Source organism: Apteryx rowi, unplaced genomic scaffold, assembly GCF_003343035.1.
Source record: "Apteryx rowi isolate R43461 unplaced genomic scaffold, aptRow1 scaffold_132, whole genome shotgun sequence".
Classification (NCBI taxonomy): Eukaryota; Metazoa; Chordata; class Aves; order Apterygiformes; family Apterygidae; genus Apteryx; species Apteryx rowi.
Window position 1 is genome coordinate 1,142,414 of NW_020447553.1, and position 12,531 is coordinate 1,154,944.

Here is a 12,531-nt window from a genome sequence, read left to right on the forward strand (position 1 = left end):
CACGTCGGAAAGAAATCACAGGGTTTGGGGGGTCTGACCTTTGACCTGCAGCAAGGGCAATGGGAGACTGTCCATTGGGGGGCCGAGGCTCTTCGCATGTTCGCATCTCCACCTCCACTTTATCCAGATACTGTAAAGGAAGAACATGGGGGCAATAAAGATAAGACTAGTCAAGCTCAGCCTAACAGCCTTAGGTCTGGGACACAAGGGCAGGCATAACCAAGCTCTGGAGTCTCATAAGACTCTTAGAGAGGCATGTGTTAAAGCTCTTGCATGATCACTGCCAGGATTGTTGGGTAATCTGAATCCCCAGAATTGGGGGGAAAATAAATAACAAAAACCAGGCACAAGGTTGCCCTGGACTCTGCTGAGGGCTCAGCTCAGCTCCATCCTGCAGTGAAACGTGGCTCTCCCGGGACATCACTCATCTCCCAACAAGACTATTCTCAGAACTCCCCTTCCTCTGTGTGTGAAATGCCTAGAGGCTTTAGGTCAAATGAAGATTCGAGTATGTACTTCATAGTTTCCCTCTGCAGAATTTTTCTCGTGTGGGAGAGATTAAAAAGAGGGAGGAAGAAGAGGAAAGAATGAGAAAGGAAACATTACCAGGCAGATTGGGTGCGTTTTCAGTTTTGTCCACTGGATCTGAAACAATAAAGTTGAGGTTACAAGAGTTATCTTTACATTACACAGTTTGAGAAATTGCCAGGGGACCAAAAGTTCTGCTCTGAGAAATGGCCAGAGTGACAATCCATCACGTCTCACTGAATCCAGGTCAAACAGGCTCACACTGACAAGTGAAAAGATATTCCAGCTGCTAGCCCTCTAAATCCAGCTTAGCTTTTGGATCTCACATGTCATCACCAGCAGTAGATGTTCTGCAGATCAAATTCTGATTTTTCTTATTCCTTTATAGGGAATTTTGTTGTCCTTAAGGAGTTCACAATTAATTGCTGCTGACAGTGGAAGTCGGGTAACTCTTTTTAAGATTGTGCACAAACCTAAAGATCCATTTTATTCTCTCATAGCAACACTTTTTCTGCAGTTCTCGTAGGAGGGAGAACAAATGTTTGTTACTAAATTAAGCCAATCTGACTAAAAAACACACAGAGCAGATCAGATGAGTAAGGCTCATTTTTAATGTCAGTTGGCAGAGCAGAACCATACTTCTTTCATAGCAAGTCTCTTTCATACACTACATACTTTTGCATTAATGTAATGCAACTATGGTTAGTATCAACTGAGATTAAACAATCTGGCATTTCATATCAACTGAAAAAAAATCAATTTTTTGCTCTAAAAAGCACAAGGAGGAAAAATTATAAGAGGGTTCAGTACGCAAAAGTGTAACTGCAAGTGCATGCACAATTTCAGCAATTATGCATGTGAACAGGGTAACTGTGGGCATAAAGGCTGACTGGGTGCAGAGAGTGCAGGTTTTCCCAGGCACCATTCACACATTTAAAGGTCACATTTTCAACGATTAAGGCTTAAGTTCAAGTTATTTTACAATATCTCACAGCATACTTAGGCTTTCAGAGAACTGCAATTGATTTCTTTCTGCTTCCTATTCCTGTTGGAGGTCTGTGTGACTTGTCCTTCTTTAGCATTAAAAGATAAGTCAGTGGGGACGGAGGAAGACACAGAAAACTCCTCAGCTATCAAAACAGCAGGGAAATGGGAGGGAATGACCAAATAGGGAGGCCTGTAAAATCCTAAGTGACATGGAGGTGGTGAGCAGAGAACGACTCTTCACCATTTCTTCCAATAGCAGAACCAGCAGATTATCAAATCAAACTAGTACGTGCAGGCTTGAAACAAGCAGAAGCAGACACATGGTTAAGCTGTGAGATTCTTTGCCATAGGATGCTCTGGATATTAAAGTAAGTAGGTCCTGAAAACATCTGGGCAAATTTGTGGAAATTCCTTAGGGACTATTAAATAAAAGACCTCATTGCTGGCCTAAAATGACTCAGTGCCACAAATCATCTGAAGGCGAGAAAGCGCCACAGCACGCTTCCCCTGTGCTTCTGCCCATCCTCAAACATCTGCTGGTGGCCACTGTCAGAGGCAGAATGCTTGGCAAGGAAGGACTCTGCTCATACCTCTCACGGCTATCTCGTGGTATTAAACTAGCAAATCTCACACCCGATGCACAGGGCTTCAGGTATGTGAATCAGATCACACTGGGATTCTTTACCAGAAATTCCCAGGTGACAAACGCAAGCTGCCACCGGAAGGCCCCAGCTGCCTTTGGGGAGGCCGCGAGAGCAACCTCCTCTGCTCACCCTGATAGACGCCTTGTTACAGTAGACCCGAGTGATGGCAAGCCAGGTGGGCAGCTCCAGCACATTCTGCAGCACCTCTTCATCCAGCTCCAGGTTCGTCAGCTGCCCCTGCCCTTTCAGCGTGCTCAGGTTGATTTTGTCCGGAGAGAGGTTCTTAGTAAACCTACAAGAGAAGAAAGAAGAGAGAGTCTAACAACAACCCCCAACAAAGCTGCTGAGACTAAAGGAGCCTTCACCTTTAAGAGAACTATTTTAAGTATAGGAACCTGCTTGCTGCTTTGTTAAACCCTTTCTGACATATTTAAACCCAAGGCATCTTGGTCTCTCTTGGGGGGGGGGGGAAGCCTTGTACACCCTGACATTTGGAGGTGTTTTTAAATCAAATTCAGATCTGAGAAACTCAAAATTCCTTCTAAAGCACCAGGAACCTGAACCGGCAGAACTGCCCTAGGACAAAAAAAAAGCAAAAAAAACCCACCAAAGCCACATGCACAACGAAAAACAGTTTCACCCGTCAACAGGTGCCAGATCAGTTGCGGAAGTCCGATTTTCTTGATTCTTTTCAAATTTATTGACACAGGAAAGTAAAAGATCATTAATAAATTAATAAATTACTTATATGGCTGCCTCTTTAAATACCAGTCTCGCAGGTGAGCCTGCTGTTTGGTCAGCAGGTCCAAGCACATGAGCAAACTCCCTCCCTAGCAAGGGACCCAAGCTCCCATCCTCCTCTCCTCTTGGCCACCAGCAGCTGGTTCTCTCTCTACTCTCAATTCCTCCTCCCAAGAGGTTCTGCTGTTTTCCTCCTCCCTGGCACACAGCCTGGTATCTTCAGATCCCTTGTGTGCTCGAGGCTTAAATGCAAYGGATGAAACGGTGCCAGCGGGAGTGCTCAGGCTTCTGGGGCAAACCTGAGAACRTCTGCCTTCGCTGAAAACACCGTGGGCCCTAAGGAATCAGGAGAGGCGGCTGAGAGGGCACTAGACCACAGGGGTTGCGCGCGCATTGCCAACACCTCGCCACGATGGCTGCTTCCCCAAATGACTTTTCCGTGCCGAAGGGGACGCAGTCAGGGGCGCGAGGCCGCTCGCGTCGGCATGCTCCGAAGTTGCAGGATTCAAAGATGAAGACTTCCAGCCAAACGATGCGCTCGCTACTGAAGCCAGCGGTTATTTCCCATGTTGCTCCCTGCTAATTCTAATTCTGCGCAGCAGCCCGGAGAGCAGAGGGAAAAGAAAGGCCCTATTGTCCGGCTGAGCAGGATTAGGCCCACGGTTAGTCACACGCTGCCGGTCTCTCCCTCCTTTCCCTGCCCCAGCAGCATGGGCCACTTCTCTCTGAAAGGCACAGGGGCATCTCGAGCGAAGCCCTGCCAGGAGCTGATGGCAGAGGTAGCCGCTGTGGGAGCACGAGGTGCAGTACAAAACTGGCAGAAATGCTAGAAACGGCTGCTGGCCAGTCAACCCAGCAAGTCCTGGAGAAAAAGTCCCTTTCCAAAAGGAAGGGCTTGTTAGATGAGAACCTGATGGACGGTGACGAGCCACTGACACCAACTCTGCCCCACTGATAGTAGCAGGCAAACTCGCAGCTGTCTGCACCACCCTCTCCTTCCAGGAGCTGCTCTATTTACCTCGACCCCTGCTACTGTCGGGTCTGCTGCTGCCACGGGAGCCCGAATCCGATATCGTGTGCGTCGGATATCGTGTGCGTCACGTCGCCACCTCCCGCCCCGAGCTCAAGGTAGCGCCGCCAGCTGGGTAAAGGCCAGGTTTGTAACGCGCCTGCCGGTGGCTCCGGCTGACGCAGGGAGGCCGACACGTTTACTCTCAATCRTCCCCCCCTTTAACCAGAGGCCCTCTGATTTAAACCCGCACAAGGAGGAGGCCAAGTTCAACGCTACTTCTCAGTCGCTGTACAAAGAAATAACACATTCCAGCGTGCTACGTCCAGCMGCGGCTGCTCCACCGGAGGGGCAGACCGAGGATATCCCGAACGTCTGTAAAGGTTTGCATTGCGCGCCCCGGCGCGCGAGCTCGCCAGTGCAGGCACCGCTAAGAATTAGACCAAATCCCTCCAGAGGCAATGCACGGGCCTCTCTGCCTTGAGCTAGGGGAAAGYTGTTATAATCACGTCCATCCAGGACTGGATACCGAGAATAAAACAAGTACAACCTGAACAGGGAGGTAAAACGCACTTGGCAGCTGCTAAGTTCCCAGGGCTGCCATGGGCAGTGATCAGCTTACAGACAGGGAGAGGCTGAGGCTCCGAGCACCTTTCTCACATTCGGGAAGCAAGGACCAGAACCCAAACGTCTCAAATCTCATCCTGGGCTAAGCATGCTTGGATGGGAAAGCAGGTCTCGACTGGTACAGTAATGCAGAAGCAAAGTATATGGACATATCCAAAAGGGAGAGTTACTTTAACACAGTGTGCACATGCATTAAAAATAAAATTAAACATTGTAATAGCCACAGGAAGCTAAAGCTATGAAATCAGACGCTGGTGGAGAGAGCGATATGAAAGATGATCCAGCTAAAACAAATAACTATTTGTATTCATCTCCAGGGAAAGGCTGCAGAAATCCTGCTGAACATAGGAGAACCACCACAAGTACTGCAGGCTCTGCAGAACCCCCTGCATGAGGCATTTTAATTCCAACCAAAATATGCGGTTCCTTGCCCCTGAAGGAGGGACTGCAGACCCCAGGGAAGATGGAGCAACAGAAGGCGCGAGCATAACAAGAAAACAATATAGAACTGAAACAAATTCTCTCCTTTAAACCAAACAGTCAACATTCTTCAGACTAATCCTGTTATCAACTCCACTGCTCTCAGTTTCTCCCTCCGTAAAGGGATCTGAGATCTTCCGATGGAATAGCCTTCAGATTTAAGACATTTTGATAGGACAGCAATGCATGTTAGTTGGAGCTTATAAAAGGGAAACGGATGAAGTGTGCTTGTGACGTTGGGAAGTTCACAGATACCAAATTTTTATCTTTGCATCTTGAAAGAAGCTGCTTTGATCACTCAGGGGAAGGAAAAAGCAGTGAGAGCGGACACAATTTTAAATGTTTCTTGGCAGACGTGCTCCATTCATACTCATCAACAGCGACATTTTTGGCAGCAGGGATTGCTGGCTTGGAGAAAAGTGAATGAAAATACTTGGTAGCTATTAGGAAAACTGGCTGTGTGGGATATTTGCACTTCCTTTTTTTGCAAAACCCTCTAACAGAAGACACGTAGCATTAAGCCAGTAACCTCAAAGGTTCAAACTTCTTTTGAACCTGCCAGGATTAGCATGACACAAAGGTCAAATCAGAACAGTTTCTCTTCTTCCATAGAACTGTCATTGCAGAATCACAAGGGCAATCTGCATCTGTGCGCACTTGCACGAGCGCATGTGCAGCCCCACCAACAATACCGTGAGCAACGTTGCAGCTCCTAAAACGTTTGCTAGCCAGAAGTCAGTTTGCTGCGTAATAGCTAAATGGACCATCAGAGTCACTAGTATCAATGAAAAGTTTACAAGTAGCTAAAAATGTCTTGCTGTATTCACAGTCAAGGCGATGGGAAACACAGGATAGATGCTTGTAACAATCTTGGCTAGAAAAGCCCTGTTAAGCCAAGTCTCTTCCCTAACTCGGAGGTCTGCGGAGACGAGTTTTCCCGACAGTCTGTTCTCCACTGCTTCTTTCCATTTTAAATGGCATGAGCACTAGGGCTTTCAATCAACTTCCACAAGAACCAGACAGATACAGTTGTTAACAGCACTATCCTAATTTCTCAGCAGACTGAAGGTCTCTCTCTTTCCTAAGAGGCTAATAACACTCAGATGATTTATACCTCCATGGCTTCTTTTGGATTTGGCCTAAAAGAATCACGTTCTTTATGAAAGCCCTCAGCTTTCTTGGGCAGTTTCTGAGATCATCATTTGATCTGCTTTAAAGCTGCATTTTATTTTTTAGGTGGGGGAGGCACATGAGCATCAATCTATTTGCTTAGTCATCAACTTGAAGAAAATGATCAAAGAATGATTTCACTACTCAGAGAGCTGCCGCCCAATTCATCAGCTTGTACATCCAGAGACCACAACCCCACTGATTGCAAGATGGAGTTTAGCCAAAACTGATTGCTGGCCTGAAGCCAAGCTATAATCATAAATAATAAAGTTATGCTCACATTTGTAGCTGTCTGGCGGCACTGTCTGCAACCGAGCAAATACACAGACAGATAGTGTCAGGAAAAATGTCTGAAATCATAAAACTTCTCTTCAGATCCATCTCTCTTTATCTTGCTGCCATGTGGTACAAGAACTTTGTCCTCAGCAGGTTCACCCATTCAGACTAGATGTTCTGCCTCAACTTCTTTGCCTGCAGTTATTCAGTAATCACCGTATGCAACCAGCACCTACAGCTAAACACATTTATTTCCATTAATATGTTTGTTACTATGGTTATTATACATGAGAACTAATTAGCAGCACATCAGTGACCCTGATTTTACTTAGTGACAAGACTAATCTATTGGGAGAAGCAAATAACCGTATGACTTACAATACTTGCCACAGTTGCAGATAGCAGATGGAAAAAATGCCCAAAATACAATTAAGCCAGGAAGAGGGTAACTTGTCAGCTGCAATCTGAAGAGAGACAAACAATATTAAGGGCCCCAGGGAAACCTCTGCAGACGGGGTTTTTGCCTTAACAAGGGTAAGAGTGAAGGAAGAGATTAAGAATTCCTGCTTTAATTTGGAGCACAAATAGGTAATTTAAGTAACTATGGCAGACGGACAGAAACTAGACACGGACAAGAACTATATGCTGGTCATTGCAGATTTGTTCCTTACTCAAAATCTTTCCCAAAGTCTTGCCCGGCTCGGTTTTGGGCAGGCCACACAACAGGAACTCCATCATTTCCTTTGGGATGCTCTTCTACAATCCAAAATCTCTGTGATAGGACATTTCCCCTCATATTAAAAATCCTTCTCTCAGGAGCCAAAGATCATGTTCACTTGGAAAAAAGGTGCATGGCTGGTAAAAGAAAAGATCGGTGACTTCCAACACAGGGAAACCTTCAAGGAAGACAGCAGCAGAAGCTGAAATACTAAACATGTGATGAACTTGGGCAAGTGTCTGAGAAGGAACCTAAAAATAATTGTGGAGGAAATAAAACTGGGCAAGTGACCAAACTTCTGTAAAAAGGGAAAAAAAAGCTGCCTTGAAGACACATAGGAAGGAGAAGTAAAAGCCTCTTTTGGGAAGAAAAGCCAAATTATTAACTCAGGTTTTTGTACAACTACGGAACAATCTCTCTGGCATGTATATATGGTACCACTCAACCAAGATTGAGATTTGCGGACAAGGAAGAGAAATACATTGAATTAGCAGTAGGTTAGACTAATTAGTACTAGAGACCATCTAATACTTTGCATTAATCTAGTTGGTATCATATCGGCCTAATTAGTATAAAGCCATTCCCCATTTATAAAGGGAATTCAATTAATACCAAATTAATCAATTGCTTAGAAGATGGAAAGTGCCACATTTTATTAATGAAAATCATCTCCGTAACTCCAACCCTGTGCTGTGCACAGTACTGGTGTACCCTATATATACTGGCAGCTAATAACATTTTCCTATGGTGGACGCAGAGGTCCCAGTGCGATAAAAGTGATGACCTCGCCCTACTTAATTTACAGAACAAACCCTGCACATGTTACCATGTAACATGGTAAGAGCCTTTAGCACTGAACTAGTAGGTTTATTAGGGTAGATTTAAGTGCACTGATATGCCTGCATGCATTTTATATATATATTTTAATGCTACCACTGGCTCTGAGTTAYCAACTTTCTGGTTTCCCAAGCATCAGCTACATTGACTAAAAGGCTAGACCACTCAACGACCCAAGGCTAAATGCAATTTCACTTACACTACAAAGCATCTCTATGCCCAGACCAACGAGTCGTTAGTCCTCTGAGCTCCAAGGCTACCGTTATTGCAATGCAACATGACTAAGGCCAAAAGACTTAGAAATTCAAATAAAAGTTAACCTTGCGGAGGAGATCAACATTTCCAGAGAGACCAGGAGAAAGACCAAACTATCACACAAAGCACAGCTGCCAGGTCCCTCCGCACTCAGGTCTGCCTCCCCATCTACTCGGACCCCTGAGGACATTTTCTTGTCCTAAACAGAAACGATTCATTAGCACTTGGAAAACAAAAATTACAAAGGCTCCAGATTAGGTGCGTTTCTCACACCACACCCACTGCCAGCTCCTTCCGTACTAGGAGACCTGTAAAGCAAACCACAAATTAATCTGAAAAGAAAAGAGGCACAGGTTTTTTGGCAGAGGTGAAACACTGCCTCGCTGAGTAACTGTTTTACTATTTCTAGCCCATCAGCTGGAAGCTCAGTAAAGTTTAAATGCCAGCTGCCCCGTGCTCTGAAACCTGGAATGCAAAACCTCTTCAGCTGCCAGGGAATTTCCCAAGACTAAACCTCAAGCAAATAATAACACACAAGAAAAAAMTAGGAAGAAACGTGTAAGTACAGCATTTCTACTCCTTTATGCTAGCCAGAAGCCCCACTTTTCACATTTTAAGCCATTATTTGTCTTGCAATCTGATCTGCAATTTTATTTCCAACTCGCAGAAAATAAAAGGTTATTCCATAGTTCAGATGCAGCTGAGCGGCTGCAGAGGAGGCAAGAGCTCAAGAAGTCTAGGAGAAATAACACCAGCAGAGGAGAGGAGTCATGCCGAACAGCCCCCCTTTTCCTGACATTTTCCTCCTAATCCGAAGGGTGACGGCGGTGCGGAGAGGTTCGGTGACAGGCTGTGCAGAACCTCAGCAGCTGGCGCGAATCACGCTACGTCCAGCCATGCCTTCCTCCTGAGCTACTGAACTGCAATTTATTTTTGCTGCCACAAGAATCTATTTAGCATTCCAGAAACGGCACACGCTTCTCTCTCGAGCTGAGTGGAAGTGGTTGAAACCACCTTGCATCCAGCAGCTGACAGTTTGGTTCTTTTGGTAAACTGCAGCATAGCAACCCTGGTTTTAGAGATTACTTTCTGTGAACGGAAGATGCCACATCCCATCATGTGCACGCTCTTTCCCCACCCCCATCTTGAACAGAGGGGTGGTAACTGCTGATTACTCTACCAAACGACCTCCTACCTGGCTGAGCACAACGCACCAAAAAGCTGGGCTTTTCAGATGGAAAATAAACGGCTGTTTTATCATCAATTTTTAACTGCTAGCAGCTTTGTGGTTTTATACATTTCCCATAACTGCAACAGTCATTCTAGGCAAATTGTGGTCTTCAGCACTAGAAATTTCCCTGATCGCTGAAGGATATTAAAGGGGCTAAAGCCAGAACTGCAATGTTATTCCGAATTCTAGCAAAGAGACTCTGTCTTAGGTGAAGGTCCTCCAGAGGACCCTTCTCACCTAAACTATTTTATGATTCTGTAACTGCATCAGGCCATTCTCAGGTGTGATTTCCTTGCCTTCCTCCCTACTCACCATGCTCTTTAAATTGCTCTCCAGTGAATTTAGAACCAAGGTCAGGAAACTGGAAATAATCTGACGGGTTAGGTGGCAAACACATGCCTTACACCAACAGATAAAACAGAGGGATTCCAGTACATTTTACTAACTGCATGGGTTATCGCTTTCCACAGCCGCATCTCCRCATCAGACCATGCGGCAATACTGCAAAACACTTTAGGGGAAGAAGTGAGAAGTAAACAGACTGGGAAATTCAGACTGTAATTTCTTCTAGTGATTGCCAGACTGCAGCATTTAGCCAGGACACCAAAATACTGAGGGGGGGGCGGGAGGGGAGGGCTCTAAGGTTTTAGGGAATTTCCCTCCCCTCTGTGTCAGGCTAGTGAGGCATCTCCAACATCATGATCTAACCTTCTGCGTAATGCAAGCCACAGAACCTAGCCCAGAAATTCCTGAATGCCAGGCACTAAATGTCATTTGCTTGACTGAAGAACCACTCTGCCTCTTCTCCCCATATTTTCTGGAGGAGGAGGGATGTGTTATCCCTTGGGACAGCACATCTCGCTGACACTTCTGCCATCCTGACCTCTCAGAGAAGCTAGTATCACTGAACAGCAGGATGACCATCAGGTGCAACGGGCTTTCTCCATCCTCTCTCAGTCTGAGATCATGTGTGTGACGGTGGCAGGGGAGAAGCAAGACGACTCCTTAATTTTAGACATCAAGGCACAAACAGCTCCAAGACTGTACATGAAGAGCTGATCTGATAATGCTACAGAACAGGCAGGGCTTAAAGGTCACAGAGTGGTTCTGGGTTTTGCACTCAGCTCCAAATTCCTTGCGCTAGAATGGAAACAGCATAACTACTTGGAAGGGGTGATACTGAATGTGTTTGTTAGGGCCAGGAAAGGATTTTGAGATTTTTAGATCAAAGTTATGAAATAACAGGCCCCACAGAAGCATTCCTGGCTAGTCACATGCTGTTGACACCCACATACTGCTAAATGGAACTACAAGAAACTAAAGATACATTATAGGCTTGCCTGATATTTTCTCTTCTGTGCTAGCTGTGGTTTTATTTGCCACAAGGATTACATGCGATTGCAAATGAAATAGGTGAAGAGTCAAGGCAACCCTGCCTGGGAAAAGGGATATATGGCCTACACAACCGTGAATTGCAAGGAAACAGACTCTACTGTCCAGTTTATGAGGAGTTTGGGAACATTACATGAAATAAATGCTGTTTCTTCCGGCTGCGTATTTGATACACATTTACAAGCACAAAAGTATTAAATCCTGTACATGATATTCAACCGTTCTTGTTTTCTAGGTTTTTTTAATGTTGTTCCTAAAATCCATCTTATTTATCCAAAAAGGTGGCTCCAATACTGTGCTATGAAAGACAGTTCTGCCAACTTCTCCCATGACCTAGTCTTCCTCTTTACACCATCTGGATGGGGGAGAACATGACAATTTATAGCACCATCGATAAACCTGGCTGCACAGGCTGCACCTGCCAGCGATAATTTGGCTTCAGCTTCATCAAAGCAGTTATATTCTCTAAAATGTTACCTTTCATTCAGCAACCTCCAAAACCAGGGAAAGGAGGAAAGCAAATGAAGCAACCAACAGAAGCAAAGCAAAGTATAAGGCGCCTGCCGCAGAAAACCTTGCTACGAACAACACTGTCTCGCTCCCTTCCAGGATTCCCAGTCTCGCTCCGTAGCAACACCTCACCTCGCAGATAACGTCCCAACCACTGTGTGAAACAGCAGCCGAGATCCAAGTACTGTATGATTTCAGGAAAGAACGGCCCACGTGAGCGTCAGACCCTGTTTTACAAGCACGGCTCCAGCAAAGACAAAACCAGCAGCGCAATATCTTCTATATTTTTGTTGCACACATCTGTTATCGGCTAGGCCAGCTGCCTGGATTAGTGGCTCAGCACGGCACTCTTCCCTCTGCAAACACCATAATTTCACATATTTTTTTTCCTCTGCATTTTCTCAGCAATAGTGCTGACACTACCAATCCTCAGCCAACTTCTCCCTCCCGTTCTCCGCTGCTTCCCTTCTCGTCCCACATTCAGAGACACCTCATGTTCCTCCTCATTCCCATTGCTCCAGGACTCCTGTCAAAACCACATACACTGGTGTTCTCCTCCTCCTACGTTCAAGCCTGTTCCCAAAATCCCAGCCCAGCTCTGCTGCCGACACCGGCTTTCAGAGGTTTCCCACCCAGTGGCTCTTCCACATTCACCCTTGAAAATCAGAGCAAGCAAAGCTATCATGCTGATTATTTTCCCCGCCTAAATTTTATTCTGTTCCAAACATAAGGATTGCATAATGCATCTCCTCTGGAAACTGCTTAACGTGCACAATTAGGTAGTCTATTAGGGCAAGCTTATAAGGACACTTCACAAGCTCACACATTTTAACACGTGTAATAAAAGGAATTATCACAAATCATTTGTCAGATCTAGCAGTGGATAAAAGCTTCCTAATGAAATTAAATAAAAATTATTTCAATGATTTCCACTGCACTGCTGAGAACTCAAATTCTGAAGTGTTAAGTAAATCTAGGCAGTTTGGCCACCTTTATAACACACTGATATTAAGTATCTACTACAGCTGTACTAAGCATTATTAATAAAAGACAGTAAAAAGGGGTTACTTTCAAACAAAAAAAGTATAATTGCAATATATACACTGATTTTTWAAAAAATTTTGTT

The 12,531-nt window shown here is 45.1% G+C and overlaps 1 protein-coding gene across 6 annotated transcripts in view; it reads right to left on the reverse strand.

Annotated features, from left to right (window-relative positions):
• The window catches only part of UHRF1BP1 (UHRF1 binding protein 1), a 30,629-nt gene extending 19,239 nt beyond the window's left edge, over positions 1-11,390 (reverse strand). For 3 of the 6 annotated variants that reach the window (XR_003252042.1, XM_026056748.1, XM_026056752.1), the window contains exons 1-4: positions 8,338-8,477; positions 2,289-2,451; positions 607-645; positions 39-130 (exon numbers count right to left, since the gene is read on the reverse strand). Coding sequence is in view for 5 of the 6 variants with exons in the window: in XM_026056748.1 (XP_025912533.1) it covers positions 39-130; positions 607-645; positions 2,289-2,451; positions 8,338-8,462 (419 nt within the window). In the remaining variant the exon portion in view is untranslated. Of the gene's footprint in view, positions 1-38; positions 131-606; positions 646-2,288; positions 2,452-2,766; positions 2,793-6,466; positions 6,583-8,337; positions 8,478-11,372 lie in introns of those variants that run through there. The other 3 variants (XM_026056751.1, XM_026056749.1, XM_026056750.1) reach the window with 3 other exon arrangements.
• Between the last annotated feature and the right edge of the window lie 1,141 nt (positions 11,391-12,531).